This window comes from Myxocyprinus asiaticus, chromosome 14 (assembly GCF_019703515.2).
Source record: "Myxocyprinus asiaticus isolate MX2 ecotype Aquarium Trade chromosome 14, UBuf_Myxa_2, whole genome shotgun sequence".
Classification (NCBI taxonomy): Eukaryota; Metazoa; Chordata; class Actinopteri; order Cypriniformes; family Catostomidae; genus Myxocyprinus; species Myxocyprinus asiaticus.
In genome coordinates, this window is record NC_059357.1 from 41,811,031 (window position 1) to 41,830,042 (window position 19,012).

The window sequence follows — 19,012 nt, forward strand, 5'->3', positions numbered from 1 at the left end:
GTAAGCACAACTTTCTTTTCAGACAGACTGATAAAAACTTGTGCACCCTGACTTCTGGAAATTGCATAGCAGCCAGCCAGTCAGTCTGGAACTGATCAGACACTCAGTTAAGGGCAGTGAGGCTGAGAGTATGTAAATCTACCAAGTGGAAAAATGGACTACATGGGGTTCAAAAGTCTGTGACCACTGGTCAATTTTCATTTTATTAATTTACTACAAATGTTTTCACTACAAATGAAATACGGCATAACAATTTGAGTTTTTCACATAGCACTTAAATAGACAAGTCATATGTCAAATGAAAGCTGTCATTCTCAAGAATGTTACTGTACACATTTGTGACTGTACAGTTTTGTTGCCCTTACACCACAGTTCAAAATTATCAAAATTGTGTCATGCATATATTTGACAAAAATATTTGTTTTTTACCAAGGTTTATTTACCAAGGGTGCCAATATTTTTGGCACAACTGTATGTCCGATAACAAATATAAAGAACCAATATTTAATAATTGTTATTTTTGCCTTTTTTTCACAATAAAAACGTAATAGCATTTGCTGGAGCATTAGCATTAGTCTTCTCTGTAATATCAGGAGAAGAGACAGCACTTTATCTGTGTGGGGAGTAGTGGTCGACAGATATGTGTTTTTTAATGGCCGATGCTGATTCCCAGAGAATAGGGTGGCCGATAGGCCTATACAATGCTGATATATCACACAATTTAATATAGTAAATAACATAAACATAAAATTGCTTAAAAAAGCTCTCATTTAGCACTATACTCAATTTCACTAAACTTTAACTTTGTAAAAAAAAAAAAAAAAAATTCATATTGCATTTTAAATAGTAGGCAGCAGTTTCTTATGATTTCTGTTTAGTCATCAAATTTTAGTAATTTATTTGCACATGAAGAAATTGTTAATATATTAGGAAAAAGGAAAAAACAGTAAACACAGTAGTCCAGCAACCATGGATGGCATGTCCACGTTAGTATACGCATTTTCTCAAACAAATACTTGCAAACGGTACATAATATAAGTTTTATTGATATTGGCCTTTTATCATTAGAAAAGTAATAGGGAACTGTTGAGGAGAGACTGTTCGTGCTTCAGAGGTCAATAAAGGAGCGCTCCACAGGATGCTGGATCTTTGTTGTGTGAGGTTGGTTTATTACATCCGTTTAAACGAGATTTACTCATATTTGCAGACGGTATATGATATTAGTTTTAGTGATATTTGCCTTTTTATCATTACACAAGACAGTTAAAAGTTACAAGTTCAGCTGTTGAGGAGAGAGAGAATGAAACAGGCGAGCACTTTAACATTATGAGCTCAAACGTGTCTGCTGCGGCTCTGATGTGTGGACCGTTTAAATGACACTGTGTTGCACACCGGTCTGTTATTGTAGTAACACGATGCACGTAACAACATAATGAATCATGACTGGTCATTTACATGTCCCAGTCACTTCACATGCAAGCAGCCAATTCTTGCGCGCTCAAGAAACAAATCGTCCAAATGCGATGATTAAAAAATGCAGAATATCGGCCGATTTATCAGCCTCTGCCATATATCGGTCGACCACTAGTGGAGAGATGTTTGAATCATGCGTCTCTAGTCTTTTTGCACCTGCAGACCTCCGTCTGCATCTGAGAGGAGAAAACACAAATCCTTGATCTGTTTTCCGCCGCCTCATCTATCAGCTGTTTCTCTGTTTTCAATACATTTGAGCAACGCTGGCTGCTTTGAAGTTGAAACGCTTCACTCCAGCGTGCATTAGGCTATGTAGTAGCAGGGGTGTTTGGGCTAAAAAGTCTTCAGAGTTTGTCATGTTTTCTTCTTGGCTTTGATAAACAAGTTTGGCCATGCTGACACAATATGGCCAGTTTATTTTTTTGTCTATTTTTGCTCCGGCTTGACAGTTGTACACTAAAAACTATTTGGAGTGGGATTTACTTAAAAAAAAACTAAAAAAAAAACTAGGAAACAATTTCCATGCAGAAATTGCTAGTAAATTTAACAGACCATATTTTCAAGTAAAGGCTTCACAAAATTCATGGTGGCTTTAATTAGAAATTCTCAAGTAGTGTTTACTTTGCAATACTCTGTTTCAAGCTAACTTTACTCACTCTTTGTTGGTACATTTTTCTTAAGCAATGTAGCACTGAATTAAGGCATGCTTTTAAAAGTGAACTAGCATTTCAATGCATCTTTAATGTACTTCGTCTTGTACCACATGACACATGAAAGCATTCCACAGGAAACCTTAAAGGGATCTTGAATTTGAGAATCAAATTGTCCTTGATATTTAGACATATAAGAGGTGACTGTAATATAAAAAAATACTGTAAATTTCAGAACTCAAAAACGACATTATATATATATATATATATATATATATATTATATTTATACACTATATTGCCAAAAGTATTCGCTCACCTGCCTTTAGACGCATATGAACTTAAGTGACATCCCATTCTTAATCCATAGGGTTTAATATGACGTCGGCCCACCCTTTGAAGCTACAACAGCTTCAACTCTTCTGGGAAGGCTTTCCACAAGGTTTAGGAGTGCGTTTATGGGAATTTTTGACCATTCTTCCAGAAGCGCTTTTGTGAGGTCAGACACTGATGTTGGACGAGAAGGCCTGGCTCACAGTCTTCGCTCTAATTCATCCCAAAGGTGCTCTATCGGGTTGAGGTCAGGACTCTGTGCAGGCCAGTCAAGTTCTTCCACACCAAACTCGCTCATCCATGTCTTTATGGACCTTGCTTTGTGCACTGGTGCGCAGTCATGTTGGAACAGGAAGGGGCCATCCCCAAACTGTTCCCACAAATTTGGGAGCATGGAATTGTCCAAAATCTCTTGGTATGCTGAAGCATTCAGAGTTCCTTTCACTGGAACTAAGGGGCCAAGCCCAGCTTCTGAAAAACAACCCCACACCATAATCCCCCCTCCACCAAACTTCACAGTTGGCACAATGCAGTCAGACAAGTACCATTCTCCTGGCAACCACCAAACCCAGACTCGTCCATCAGATTGCCAGATGGAGAAGCGTGATTCATCACTCCAGAGAATGCTTCTCCACTGCTCTAGAGTCCAGTGGCGGCGTGCTTTACACTACTGCATCCGACGCTTTGCATTGCACTTGGTGATGTATGGCTTGGATGCAGCTGCTTGGCCATGGAAACCCATTCCATGAGGCTCTCTACGCACTGTTCTTGAGCTAATCTGAAGGCCACATGAACTTTGGAGGTCTGTAGCGATTGACTCTGCAGAAAGTTGGCGACCTCTGCGCACTATGCGCCTCAGCATCCGCTGACCCCGCTCTGTCATTTTACGTGGCCTACCACTTCGTGGCTGAGTTGCTGTCATTCCCAATCGCTTCCACTTTGTTATAATACCACTGACAGTTGACTGTGGAATATTTAGTAGCGAGGAAATTTCACGACTGGACTTGTTGCACAGGTGGCATCCTATCACAGTACCACGCTGGAATTCACTGAGCTCCTGAGAGCGGCCCATTCTTTCACAAATGTTTGTAGAAGCAGTCTGCATGCCTAGGTGCTTCATTTTATACACCTGTGGCCATGGAAGTGATTGGAACACCTGAATTCAATTATTTGGATGGGTGAGCGAATACTTTTGGCAATATAGTGTAGTTACCACCCTGCTGAAATGTCCCATTTTTAAATCTGTCTGTCCGTGATGTCACAAGACATTGCTAATTTGCATTTACACATCATACAACATGCGTCATCACACCCTTGGCCCCGCCCACTGGTGTGCAGTTGAAGTCAAGAGAGCAGAGGCCTTGTGTGGCTAACTATTCCTGAACACCAGTGGGGATCCATCTGGACTATTTTGAATTATTTTGTGTATAAACATGAACTACACAGGCTCTTTGACCACTGCCATGTATCTCGCCGCTTTTAAAAGATGCAGTGTCAAGTTACAACTCTGAAAGGGAGAAGCAATTCTCTCTTGTTTTATAATGTTGAGGGGCTTGTTCATTCTCTTCTGACTGAGTGTGCTGAATTTGAGGGGTTGCATGATGTTAGTCAATCATAACAGTGGGCATTTACATTGAAGTTTTAAGGTGGTGCTTAGGCCAAAACCGAGCGTTTCAGAGAGAGGGCCAAAAACAGGGTGGAATATGATCATATATTTTGATGCAAAAAAACTTTTATAACATTATCAGTGGACCTCAGGTTAGATAATAAAATTATAAAAAATAGCACTTCATGACCCCTTTAATGCATGCTATGTAGTTTATTAGACAACTTCACCTTACTGTAATGCTGAAAGAAACTAGATCAAGAGCTGTGCACCAGACCTCAACACTTGGTGCACAAAACACGATGACGGTAACAATCAACAGATAATTTTTTTTAATCATGAATGGGTCATTTTGAGTAGAAAATTTACTTTAAATTTCACTGAACAAGAAGTTCCTAAAATTAACAATAAAAACAGTGTAAATCAACTTTCTAACAGTGAAACCATGCAAGCTCTTTAATTATTCTGTAGTCTGGTGCATGCTGGGAACACCAGCTTTGTAAAGTTCAGGAAAATTCACTCGTTTCATTTACCTGTGAAATTTACTCAAATTAGCAAATAAATGTGACAATATTTTCTACTTTAGGATTGTTACATGATGATGCATTGTAATGAGAACAAACAGTCTTAAATAATATTTACTTATAAGCTAGAGCATAAGTGTTTACATGTTTGAATTGAGTACATATGTAAAATACTCTTAATATCAAGTTCACACTTTAACTTATTCAATGTACTGTAGAAAGTACTTCATTTCTTCTGCTATATTTACTTCACTACAAAATCATTTTTTTCAGTGTAGACATCATGTGCAAAGAACCAAAATGGCAGCAGCTTCAACAGTTAAAGGTAGTTATTAACATATATTTCTGTTTGATATGTCATTTTATTACAGTCAGTGTTACTCTGTGTGCTTTCTTTGTCAGGTCAAGTCATTTTTTATTTGTATAGCGCAAAACATATTGTTTCAAAGCAGCTTTACAGAAAATTATGCTGTAGAAAATGATTCTATAATGTCTTAAAGACATTTGTTCTTTAACAATTAGCAAGAATATATAGAAGTGAAATTATATAGCATTTTTTGCTGTCATCAACGACAAAACCGCACATTGATTCATCTTTACGTTGTAAACGTTGTCATAGAAACGAGCCAAGGAATAATATTTCCCATTTTTGCATATACTACATTTTTCATTGCGGCATTTACTTTATTTAAAATGATTGCAACTACATCGTGGTATACAATTTTTTGTTTTATATTTTGTACCTGTAGAATGACAATAAAGCTTGACTGACTGATAAACAGCTCAGCATTACTATCTTGTACTTGCAGTATTCAGACATGACAAAAACAGCATAAATATCAGCACTTTTGTATGGTATGGAGGACCAAAGCTGTCTAAATAAATAAATACATTTTCAAATTTGACATAAATGAGTATTTATAATTTTATTTTATTATTTATGCATTATTGTATTTATTTTCTCTTTTATTTATTTTCATATTTATTTCCACATTAATTTATTTATACATTTATTCATATCCATGTTTATTTCTACACTTATTTATTTCCACATTTATTAATTTATACATTTAGTTATTTATATATTTATTTCCTCATTTATTTATATATTTCACATTCAATCATTTCTAAAATTCTTTGTCCATATGGTAATAAAGGAGTGTGACTTAATAAAGTACATTTAGTCAGTGTGAAAATAAATATGGAAATAATTATACAATACACAATTTATTTATTTGTACACTTTATAATTTAGGCACTTTGTATAATAATATTATAATGTATATAAGTGTCAATAATACCATTCTAAGTCTTTTTCAGATATCACCTTTTTGTTTTCTCCCCATTTCGTTTGATAATGACCACAATACCTTTTATTATATTAAAAAACTACATATTATGAAATTTCAACCCCTTCCCATCCCCTTTCATTCTCTTTCTTTTACAAAAGCTAGGACACTTTTTTTTTTTTTTTTAAAGAGGTTTTATACATTTTTTTTCCCATGTTGTCTCAGCAGCTTACTGTCAGTTGGATATGAAAAGAATTACAATGTAATTTGCAAAAGCGCACAGGTGTCTGGCAACGGGAGAGCCACACTCTCACCTGAAAGCACCTGATCCTTTAATGTGGAGAGCTCTTTCACCCATTAAAGTTTTTGTTAGGCTGCAAACACTAATGCTCTTGGGTAAGTGGCAGCTTATGCAATACTTTCACTGACTCGCAAACAGACCGAGAGCTCCTTCCTGTGGACGGCTCAGAGCTTGCAGCTGTAGAAATGTTGGGGTTTGCTGAAGTTAGCCTTTAGATTTCTGGGTTTCTTATGAGGGTTAAGGTTGGACTGTCCCCCATTCAAACAAGTGTGTATACTATTAGATAATCCACCCTGTTGCCTTGCAATAACTACTTCCTGATTGCTTTGCTCTGGTCTATCCTTTTTTCGTGCTAACAGTAATCAGAGTGGATGGGCTATGTTTTAAATTCTAAACTTGTTGCCTACAATCTATCCCCCTCTAGTGTGCAGGATGTGACATGCAATGTGATAGTCTTTTTTTTTTTCTTTCTTTTTTTTTCAGTCCTAATGGTTTTTGCCATGTTTTTATGTGTGAAAATAAATACATTCTGGGGAATTTAGACCCTACTCGTGAAAGGGTTAAAGACAATTCAGGTAGGAGGGAAAGTCTACAAGACATCTGATTTTTTAAATCAACGTTGTCTCCTACGTCCACAAGGGGGTACAACAAATCAATATAAACCTATCGGCACCGTGTTGTATCGATTGTTTATTGCAAAGTTCATATCTTGCTGTTAACAAAAGTGCATAAAATGATAAAGTCAAAAGATTTAGCCAGTTCATATTCTCAAATATTAAGTAAAAAAGTAAAATGAAAAGAAACACTTCAATAGATGGTTCTATGCTGACTTGGTGTTACACAGTAGCCTGTACTGGTGCCATAGTACTACCACGGCTTCATAATACCAGCGATACCACAGTGTTTTCATTAAATACAGTTGTATGTACATACCTAATGCTTATTCAGCGAGCTGCTGATAAGAGAGCAAGACAAAGTCAAGACACAACCGCCACAGTCCTCTACTTAAGGGGCGTTCACTCCGATCGAGTCTGTCTTTTCTCTAAGTAAGCATGCACTAGACCAGGAATGGGCAACTTTGATAGTGATGAGGGCAAATTGTCTGTATATTTCCAACAAGGATCCTATTTTCAACTCCACCTTAGAAAACAGTTTAAGGGTGCTTAGTCAAATAAAACTTCAAAGATCAAATCCAAATATTAACACAGAAATTATGTCATTGTCAGTGCTCCAAAATTCAAATGCACATTTTAGCATTTGAATGTGCATTTTAATCTTAAATTTGATGAATATTTGAATTAAATTTGACAGCCTTACACCATCACTTTCAATGTGGACACACACATTTTTGTAACTGGTAACTTATCTTATGCAATGCCTGTGTGTGTGCATGCGCAGTGCTAACCTTCAATGGTTTTACCATCTCTTATGTTCTTTCTAACATTCTGTATTTGTGCTTTAGATCTTTGATACAGTGCTCAGAGATGAAGAAACGGAGGTGTGCTTTATCGACATCGCTAACGATGAGATCCCAGAGCGCTACTACAAAGAGGCTGAGGTAAGGGTACAGCAAGCACCTAGAAAGATTATTAAAAGATAATTCTTCGACAAACCACATGAATTTATCATTCATTATAAAATTCTAAATTATTCAAAAGCAATACAAGCATGCACTGTAAACATTTGTCTCTACGGTACAATACGTGATCATACTCGCCACCATAATTCATATTCAACTCCAAATTTTCCTTATATGAACTAAAGGGTTAGTTCACCCAAAAATGAAATATTCTGTCGTCGTTCTTCAGCTGTTTCACATAATTTCTTGTGGAACACAAAAGGAGATGTTTATCAGAATGTTCACACTGCTCTTTTCCATGCAATGAGTGTTAGTGGTGACCAGGGGTTCTCAAGCTGCAAAAATGACAATAAGCACCATAAAATCTTCATAAAAACAGTCCATACACAACTCATGTGCTATATTGCAAGTCTTTTGAAGACATGTGGTAGCTTTGTGTGAGGAAAAGATGGAAATTTAAGCCATTTAAGATTCAATTCTTTTAAGTTTTATGTTTGTTGTATTTAGTGCTGATGGGATTTTGCTGGTTGAAATGGGTGTATTTCTCCCAGGAAGAAAAAACAAGGAACTGTGGCTTATTTTTGAGCCAGTACTGAATTATTAAAGAGGCCCTGTTGAGCTCTCCACTGGATACACGTGAGACTCAGAATCACCTCTCCACTGTACTGCTGCAATAATTCACTTTCATAGACACACACTCACTCTCTCCTCCTACAGAGGTAAGCAGTGTTGGGTGTAATGCATTACCAAGTTATTAATTACTGTAATTAAAATACTTTTTCATTGGAAAAAAGTAAGGGATTACTCTTAATTTTTCAGTAATTTGAGTTACTTCTGATGTAATTACATTAAATACTGTATAGACTCTAGAACAATTCTATATAAAACAATAGTGAATTTAAAATTTAAATTTAACGTCTAATGTTAAATTCTATGTTTTCTAATTTAACTCTGCCCCCTTTAATTATTTGGCCAGTTCATAAATAATTTATTTGATTTTATATGATTTACAGTTGTGCTCAAAGGTTTGCATACCTTGACAGAAATCATGAAATTTTGGCATCGATTTTGAAAATATGACTGATCATGTCTTTTATTTAAGGATAGTGATCATATGAAGCCATTTATTATCACATAGTTGTTTGGCTCCTTTTTAAATCATAATGATAACAGAAATCACCCAAATGGTCCTGATCAAAAGTTCTCATACCCTTGAATGTTTGGCCTTGTTACAGACACACAAGGTGACACAGACAGGTTTAAATGGGAATTAAAGGTTAATTTCCCACACCTGTGGCTTTTAAAATTGCAATTAGTGTCTGTGTATAAATAGTCAATGAGTTTGTTAGCTCTCATGTGGATGCACTGAGCAGGCTAGATACTGAGCCATGGGGAGCAGAAAAGAACTGTCAAAAGACCTGCGTAACAAGGTAATGGAACTTTATAAAGATGGAAAAGGATATAAAAAGATATCCAAAGCCTTGAAAATGCCAGTCAGTACTGTTCAATCACTTATTAAGAAGTGGAAAATTCGGGGATCTCTTGATACCAAGCCAAGGTCAGGTAGACCAAGAAAGATTTCAGCCACAACTGCCAGAAGAATTGTTTGGGATACAAAGAAAAACCCACAGGTAACCTCATGAGAAATACAGGCTGCTCTGGAAAAAGACGGTGTGGTTGTTTCAAGGAGCACAATACGACATTACTTGAACAAAAATGAGCTGCATGGAAGAGTTGCCAGAAAGAAGCCAATGCCACAAAAAAGCCCGGTTACAATATGCCCGACAACACCTTGACACGCCTCACAGCTTCTGGCACACTGCAATTTGGAGTGACGAGACCAAAATAGAGCATTATGGTCACAACCATCCTTGAAACAACCACACCAACTGTATTTGAAAGAATTAAAAGGACAGTTTTATATCTGTCCTTGTATTTTTCATCTGGTCGAGGTTGATCAGGGTTTTAGAAAGTAATTAGTAATAAGTAATGCAATTACATTTCAGAAAGAGTAATTAGTACAGTAATCTATTTACACTGTAGAAAATGTAATTAGTAGTTAGTAATTAATAAAAAAAATTTTTTTAGAGTAACTTACCCAACACTGAAGGTAAGGATAGACAGATAAAAGAAGTGCAGTCTTATCTTTTTCTGGCAGCACCCGACTGATATCTGAGGATCTGGCCCAGCAGCGCTTAGAAAAAAATTAGAAAAAACAGCTCCAGCTCTTGTAATGTTCTCACTCAACATTAAATATTTAGACAAAGTTACCAGAATAAATTGACAGACCAATGAAACTAACATCAAGGACAATAACTGGTGTGTGTGCGTGTGTGTGTGCGTGCGTGCGTGCGTGGGTGGGTGGGTGGGTGTGGATGTGTGTGTGGGTGAAAACAGTTCATGTGTGCACATGCATCTGCTCAGTCCCTTCAAAATTAAAAGTCCTAGATAGATATATTTGTTTTGTATAGAAAGGATAACGTAAGGAGGGATGACCTTACAGATAAAAGAGCCGAAGTCTTCTCTATTAGACTGGAACCGGAAGGTGAATTGCTACAATATTTATAGTTTAACCCCTACAGTATATGATGAGGCATCTGAGCTATGGTCCAACTAATTTGGCCTGATTAGCACATTTGTTCTGACACATTGAATTTAAGATCTTTTCATGTAAGTTCAAGTCCACCATGCATCATTTCCCAATCCCACTTTTCTTCCTATGATCTCTTGTCTTCTTTATACTTTGCTATGAATAAGAATATGAAGTAGCAAAAAGGCCAAAATGAGGCATCCTAGAAGAATGTATATGGGTTGACGACAGATAACGTGTCCATTGCCCAAGATTTTGGGTTAAAATTTATACTGCACATTCAAGGATATCTTGTGTATATCTTGGGTCCTATAACTGGTCATAATTTCTTTTAAGTGATGCACCATTTTCAAGTTAATTTTAAATGTGCACTCAGTCATTCTTTTTCTCATTAAAAAAGTTTAACTACTAAAGAAATTAATTGTAATTTTACATTTATTCATTTAGGCAGATGCTTTTATCCAAAGCGACTTACAAATAAGGAGAACAATAGAAGCGATTCATCCTAAAGGAGACAGTAGGCAGTAGGTAATGTGCTGTAATACAAGTTTCAAAATTGCTTGGAGACACATAGCAAGGAATGTTTTTTTTTTTGTTTTTGTTTTTTGAAGCAGAGAGTGCATTAGTAGGGTAGGGTCAAGTGTTCACTGAAGAGCTGTGTCTTTAGATGTTTTTTGAAAGAGGCCAGAGAAACAGCTGCTCAGGTGGAATTTGTCAGGTCATTCCAACAGCAGGGCACAGTCAAAGTAAAAGTCTGGGGAAAGTGATTTTGTGGTTCTGTGAGATGGCACCACGAGGCGCTGTTCGCCCGCTGATCGTAAGCTTCTTGAGGGAACATAGACCTGATGTATTGAGTGTTGATTGTGGGGGGGGAGGAGCCATTGGTTGTTCTGTAAGCAACCATCAATGCCTTGAACTTAACACGAGCAACCATTTGGCAGCCAGTGCAGTTCAATGAAGAGAGGCGTGATGTTCACTCTCTCGGGCTTGATGAAGACCAGTTGCAGGCTCCCAGGCAGGCTGAGATCCATGTAGCTATCGTAGGATCATCAAGCTGAAATGAGAGGTAGAGTTGCGTGTCAGCGGCATAGCAATGATAGGAAAAACCATGTACCTAAATGACAGATCCCAGTGATGACATGTATATGGAGAAGAGAAGGGGTCCAACCACTGAACCCTAAGGTACCCCAGTAGCTAGTTGGTGAGACTTGGACATCGGTCCCCTCCAAGATACCCTACCTGTAAGGTAAGACTCGAACCAGCGGAGTACGGTTCCTGTGATGCCCTTTGCCGTGAGGATTGATGGTAGAATGTGGTGGTAACATAATTTTGAAAAATATGTATAAAATCATGACCACTCACATAAAATGAGGTCTCCAGTCATATCAGTAACCTTATAAAAGCTGTTTTATTCTACATGGAGCAGTGGCGCCATGTTAGGATCACATGACCAGCTGAAAACTACTTGCTTAATCTCATTAATCGCCCTGCTATTGGACACTTTCACTCATGGATTAAATTAATCATGGCTGACTGTGAATAGTGCTTTTCTATAATGACATCAGTAACTGAAAACAGTTGTGTTTGAATGATTCTGTATCCATGCCACTAGGTGTCAATGTAAGTCCAAGATGACATACAAAATTATTGAGTGCACCTTTAAATGGCCCTTTTGGTGTGACAAATGCATTTTTAAAAGTACTAATATTTCATTTAGTCTCCCAAATAATTTGAGGTTATAAAGCTGCTTGCAAAATATTTTAAGAAGAATTAGCAAAATGCTGTTTGAAATGGTTTTAAATGGACTATAGCATGTCAACTTTCCAAAAGTATTTAATGTCAGCTGCCCATATCCTATAATCTGTATTCACCATGTTTTAAACATATCTGGTTTGTTTGTCCACTTTAGGACCCACGACTCTTTAAATCAGAGAAGACAGAACGAGGTATGCTGCAGGAGGACTGGAGAGACACCCAGGACCCTATCATGTGCTCCTACAAGCTAGTGACAGTCAAGTTCGAGGTGTGGGGATTGCAGACCCGTGTGGAGCAGTTTGTGCAAAAGGTCATATCATAAAAGTCATATCATATGTCACTTGCATATCCCAGATGAGCCCCCTTTTTCCCAAACTTGCAGTCATTTTGTTTATAGATAGATCTCTTCATTTATCTGTGCTTACCATGATTTTGACAAGTAGGGCATGTTCCTGAATAAACACCCTTGTTGGTCCTAGAACAATATTCCTTTCAATTAGTTTGGGTTAGGCTTAGTTCTGTGATTGGGGCTTCCAAAAATCCTTATCAATTTATAATTTCCCCTCGATTTTAGGGCTGGGGTTAGAGTTAGGAGTACTGTATGTTTGTTTGAAAGGAAGCAAAATATCCAAAAAAAAAAGCTAAGTCATGGTCACCATATATCTGTAACTGTCCCTCTCATTCTCTAGGTGGTGAGGGACGTGTTGTTGCTGGGTCACAGACAGGCCTTCACCTGGGTTGATGAGTGGATTGGTAGGTTTGACATTGACTAAGCGGTCTTGTTCACAGTGTTCCCTTCAGATTACAGCCTATTCATCTCTTAAACTTTATATCTGTTTCTATTTGTGTTGACTCGCAGAGTCATGACTAACAAACCTCACTGATGCCAGTGGATGATCCATAGCTGAGAGCATAGAGGCCCTAGAACAGCCTGATAAGATGACACCTTTCTTGAACAAATTCAGTCATGAAGGCTTGATTTTATTTTATTTGCATTAGTTTAGAACTTAGAAAGCTGTGCTGCACAGCATTCAGAATTAAACTTAAGATCTGAATAAATGTATCTGAATTAATTCAACTCAATATGTTTCATTTTTTAGTATGAATTACATGTTATCAAATACAAAATAAATGGGGTATTTCCAAATAAATTAGAGGATATACAGTAAATAATAGTCAGAGTCCCAGTCAGCAGGGGGCAGTAAGCACAAGTGCAGCTGTACATGCAATGCACAGCTGGAAAGGCAGCAAACCACACTTAACAACAGCAGACAGCTCAAGATGAGGACGCATTCGTGTTCTGTTTTTCTAAGTTTCAAAGTATGTTTAACTTGACACAGTGTCCTTAAAACGCTGTTTATGATGCAACGTAACAGTTGCGTGACAGTGAGACACTCCAGAAGCGTCCATTTGACGCATGTGTACATTGATGCATCCTTAGAAAAGCCATTATAATGAATATACATAGGACAGATTGACTAATTCAGTCGCCAAATGGTTCAATGATATGGAAAAAAATTATGTATTGCCTTCTAAAGCCCCTTTTTGTATTGTCAAAACCAGTTGTTCCCAAACTGGGTGCCGCCAGGACTGGCTATGGGCGCCGCTAAATCTCTGTTCAGTTTAATATTTTAACTCCTTAAACTCTGGTGCATTTTTCACACTCTAATTTAAAAGCTCACCATTCACACATACTTTGGACTAACTGCAAAAAATTGGTCTCATTTTTCAGAGAAAACATGTAATTCTGGTTCTGTTCACTCTACCTCACTTTGAAAAGTCTAATTTTATTCCACTAGATGGCAGAAAGCACTAGAGTTTTTTTTTTTTTTTCTCCATCACTTTCCATCACAATGCACAGATCTGAAATGTAGGTGGCGCCCTAAACGCATTTTAGCCCTCACAGATGTGCTCGTCCATAGACATTCAGTCTAATTTTCAGGTCAAGTACCACCCTTGTTGTTTCATTAAATATCTTAGTCTCTCAGTGGACTAGAAGCTCAATCTAGGTGTCATTAGAAAGCTGGGATCCTCCCCTTTGCGATGGTATACATTTTTTTATCATCAATAAAAACATATTTTCTTATGATTTGAAAATGCTTTTCCTTCTGGATGGCATATTTTGTTCTGGATATGTAAGTTATAACATTGGATTATTCAGCTGAGCAAGCTCACAGACAAGTAAACGATGGCTAACTTCCTAAGGTAAAAGCAAATATAAAGTTTTTAGCTATTTGGGGCTTACAGCAGCAGTTATCGGAGCATAAAAGAGACGTTTGTATTTGATGACTTAAAGAAATCATATTTCACTTAGTGATTCTTTTGAAAATCTTTCAAACTGTGGTATTAGTGCAAAAAAATAATTCCTGAGAATGAGAGCTTTCATTTGATATATGACTTGTCCATGTGCTATGTGAAAGACTTTTATTTTCATATTAATATTTCTAACACATTACCTCTGGGGGTGGGGGGCTAATTTTATTTTGTTATTTTAAAGGGGCATTCAGTAGTTCCCTAGCTAGTGTTAGCATTGCTCTTCTTCATGTACTTTAAGTACTGATGTGACAGTGGTGTTAGATGCTATACTGACATCTTTTGACGTGGATCAGCATGATCATCTCTGCTGCCCTTGTCAGCTTTGGAATATCATTTGCATCTGGAAAATGTCGGTAATTTCGAAAGTTATTTATGACTCCTATAATATAATTGCCTAAAAACAAATGTCAGAAATCAAGTGAACATGCTTCTACTGTTAAGGACAGATTATTATTGTCCCTCATATCAATAATCTTTGGAGACTGTATAGGTTTCACATTATTTCTAAAGACAGTTATTACCTTTATTAGAGAACTGCTTAGTGTAAAATAAACCTCAATTATCTAGCAATACAGAATGTCATGGTAAAGGAAAGATTAGAATTGTTTTTGATGATCAAATTTAGCATTTACCATGAATACTGTATTTGAAGAACTTTTTATGTTTCCAAGCAACCAAAGTTATGGTTTACACAAAATCCACAACAATCGCTGTGCCAAGCTAGTAAATGAATGAAGACGTGTGCTATTTCATAGAGGTGGAGGTGCAGTATATGGGCACCCCTTACTATAGCTGTGATGATAAAGAAAATAACATTACACGTTGCTTTCCTGTTGCATTTGTGAACACGGCTGAAAACTGTCCATTACTAACATACGTGGACTACACACGTCATTTTAAAAGGTTTGAGGGAAACTTCAGTTTGAGTTTTCCATTAGTAAATTCCACTGATACTATCCAGGGGGGCCCCCACATCAAATCCTTCCACCTTGTGTTTGCCATACCGATGTTTACTCTAGTTTTTGCCTTTGCTAGTCTTTCTGTCTTCTTGCTTCAGACCTTTTTTGCTTCTTCGGCAGTACAGCTACTGAATCTCCTGTTGTCTCTGCTGCTAAAGCACGATAAATAAGTATGTTCCATTGTGTTCTTTTCGCTCTTCGCATCACCAAACAACAAAGCTTGTGCTACATAAGCATAGCCAAGCGTATCAACATGGGTGGCAGCCAATAAGCGCAAGGATTCTCTTCTTCGACGTTTAGTGAAACACCGCGGGTCATGTAATTTCAACATGGTGAAACACATTGAAGGGGTGACCCACACCATGTACGTATAATAAAGCACTACTTATAGAAAACTATTATGAGTACAGTCTTCATCTCATGTACACCATTCAGATCACTGTTCACAAAAACACAATTCATTCATTAATGTGTAAAACGTTTTAAATTAGCCCCAAATTACTGAATGCACCTTTAAGTAACATGAATGCAGAAGTGATAGTTATCTCTGAAAACTTCAGATTCTAAGCTTTCAATTGATACCTCATATGCCTGATTTACGTATACGGAGACTTTAACGTTTTCCGCGATATAGCGAATATATATATTTCAACTCATAAATTGAAAAGGAGACAGTTCTCATTTAATTCTTGAGTTCTCAATTTGGCAAAACCCTGATAGAAAAGTCTTTGAATGTTCTTTTATAGACATGACAATGGAGGAGGTGAGAGAGTATGAACGAGCCACTCAGGAAGCCACCAATAAGAAGCTGGGAACCTTTCCCCCGGCTATTGCCATCAACGAGACGCCCCTTCCGGCCTGCACCCGCAGCGGCCCATCCAGCGCTCCCTCTACGCCCCTTTCCACAGAGGCCCCAGACTTCCTCTCTGTGCCAAAGGACAGACCCCGGAAGAAGTCTGCGCCAGAGGCCCTCACTCTACCTGACCCGGCTCGAAGAGACTCTGCCTTCCGCTTTCCCAATCTCTTTTCCTGGGGTTCGAGCTCACCACAGCCTGAGTAAACCACAGTGCTGAGCCTCAGTTTTTTGAAAACACTCCCTGGTAATGTGTCTTTTAGACATGAGCTGAATTAATCTCTCTTTAAACATTGAGAGAGATGTGCAGTTTCCAAAACACAAACAGAGTGGCTTTCCAACCTGTGCAACCTCATGTTTTACACTGGGAGTGTGGCCAAAAAGTGCATTTTGACTACCACAAATATTACAGACTACTGTTAATAAAATCTCAGGAGTTGTCCCATTGATAAACAGTGCTGACGCTTTATTTTGAAGTTTTATTTTTCCTACTGCTGAGCCATTGATGCGAATGTTGAATATGGAGAAGGATTTGTAGCCACTGTTGTTTTGTTGTAGTGATGTATTTATTGGTCATTTTTCAATATTTCAGTTGTGATATTATGTTAACGTGACTTTATCCTCAGGCCTCTGGACTTCTTACTCAAAAATAATCTGTGTTTGGCATGTACTGTAAACTTCTCATCATTTCTAAGAATGTAGAGGTCAATTTGATAGCAGCCATGCTCTTGTCTTGAACTTTGACCCTTCCCATTCCCATCCACTTTTAAATGGAAAACCAGCAGATACTAATTTTACTGACTCAGTACTTTTTCTTGGTCTGTACATAGTTTCATATTCATAATATATTTGTTTGAGGAGCATCTGCAGTGTAAGATTATTAATGAAGTATTCTGTTCTTTACATGTTAATGGTTTGGTTTTATGTGATGCATTATTATCTGTGAATATAAATGAAGTCCTCATTGAATGCTTGATAACTAGGTTGATGTATAATCTGCAAGCTCTAAGGAATGTTTGCTGCTGCTGAAATGCTCTTGTACACTTGCTGGTTCATGCATATCTGCATATCTATCACTTTTCTAAAGGATTCAGAGATGCACATGCCAAATCTTGGGAAATCATGCTTTTAATGTCAATTGCCATTGTGAAATTAAAGCATTTTCTATCTATTGGGATTTCTATTTCATTCAAACTCCACCAAACCTATTATTTGGAATTTATGCTAAATACGATATTATCTATGCTTAAATGACACATGGATAACAAGGCTAACATGCTTACAGACTTATGTCTTTGAAAATCTATGTGTGCTGAGTGTCAAATTATATAACATGGATCATAGCAGCTTTCATATCTTTAATAATTTAGATGCAATTACTCTTACCCTTATGACATCTTAAGGCCATTTTAACTGAATGGCATGCATGCATTTATTCAGCACAAATCAAACTTGACTAAAGCCAGTTGCAATGAAGGGAAGTCTATTTTTTAAATATTTAATAGTAATTTAGTATTTAACCCTTGTGCATCAATAAAAAAAAAGTTACTCAGAGGTTCTTTGAGGACAAAAATGTCCACGTCAAAAAACTGCCATAATAAAATTATATATTAATATTATTTTCCACTTTCAAGAAGTTTTTTTTTTAACCAACATCTGTCCTGATCATAACTACCAAATATTCATTCATTTTCAGGATTTAATCCCTTCAAATGCCAGTTTGTTTATATAATGCCAATGTTGTTTTTTACACACACACATTTCTCAATACACACATACAAAACACACTCTGACATCCATACCAACACACCCACACAATTTTAGCTGCATCATTTATTCAACTGGACTGCAGTGCTCTATAATACAGCAAACAGAAAATAGGGGAAAAGCATGTATTTGCTCCATAGGCTAAACATGAGAAAAATGCTGCCATCTGGTGGAAAATATAAAACATTTAAATTTTGAAGCCAGGGCTCGGGAATGAAAGCATAATATCATATAATTCATGATTTTATGCTTTAATGGCACTGGGATCAAATATTGCAGTTTCAATGGGGACGTTTTTGTCCTTAAGGTCCTGAGTGTAACTATTTTGTGTACACAGTGTATTATAGATGTATTATAGAACTGAGGTTGAAATATCAAAATTTCCCCCAAAAATACACACCTTTGGCAAAATGTATGCCGTTGGCATTAACACAGCCAAAATGATAGAAAAAACAAAAATGAAAAAGAGAAAAAATGTCCCGAAGGTCGCATAAGGGTTAATGTCAACTTAAATGATGAGGAAATTTTGACATATTCATAACCTAAAATGAATACCTCGAAAGACAGTGTCCAATTTTATTATTGAAATAAATAGTATTTTAACAGATTGGCATTTACATTAAACAGACTCATCAATCTTACAGTAAACCAACCATACTGTATTGTTTTATCTAATTTCTCATTTCATTCAAGGTCACACTACAATTGAAGAATTAATTCTAGAATTTAAAAAGTATATTTATCTATGGCTGGTATGCTGTTTTGTCAGTGGTTTTACTTTAACCTCCTGAGACCCCGTGTCCACATGCATGGGCATTACGTTTTGGCTTCAATATAGGCTAAGCATAAATTCATTCAATTTAAACTTACTGATCTCAGGTCAGGAGACTCTATAGGCTGTCTTTAAAGGGTTAAACTTTCAATGTATGGAGTCATGTGACCAAACAACATGGCGCTTATCTCAGCTGAGTTTGTCTTTGGGAGAAACGGCAACAAAACTACATCTGGTAAGAAACCT

The 19,012-nt window shown here is 37.0% G+C and overlaps 1 protein-coding gene across 1 annotated transcript in view; it reads left to right on the top strand.

Annotated features, from left to right (window-relative positions):
* The window catches only part of LOC127451194 (cytoplasmic phosphatidylinositol transfer protein 1-like), a 125,115-nt gene extending 107,433 nt beyond the window's left edge, over positions 1 to 17,682 (top strand). Inside the window, exons 6-9 of the mRNA XM_051715690.1 lie at positions 7,638 to 7,733; positions 12,254 to 12,409; positions 12,789 to 12,852; positions 16,121 to 17,682. Of these exons, the coding sequence (XP_051571650.1) occupies positions 7,638 to 7,733; positions 12,254 to 12,409; positions 12,789 to 12,852; positions 16,121 to 16,434 (630 nt within the window). The 3' untranslated portion in view covers positions 16,435 to 17,682. The remainder of the gene's footprint in view (positions 1 to 7,637; positions 7,734 to 12,253; positions 12,410 to 12,788; positions 12,853 to 16,120) is intronic.
* The last annotated feature ends 1,330 nt before the right edge of the window (positions 17,683 to 19,012 follow it).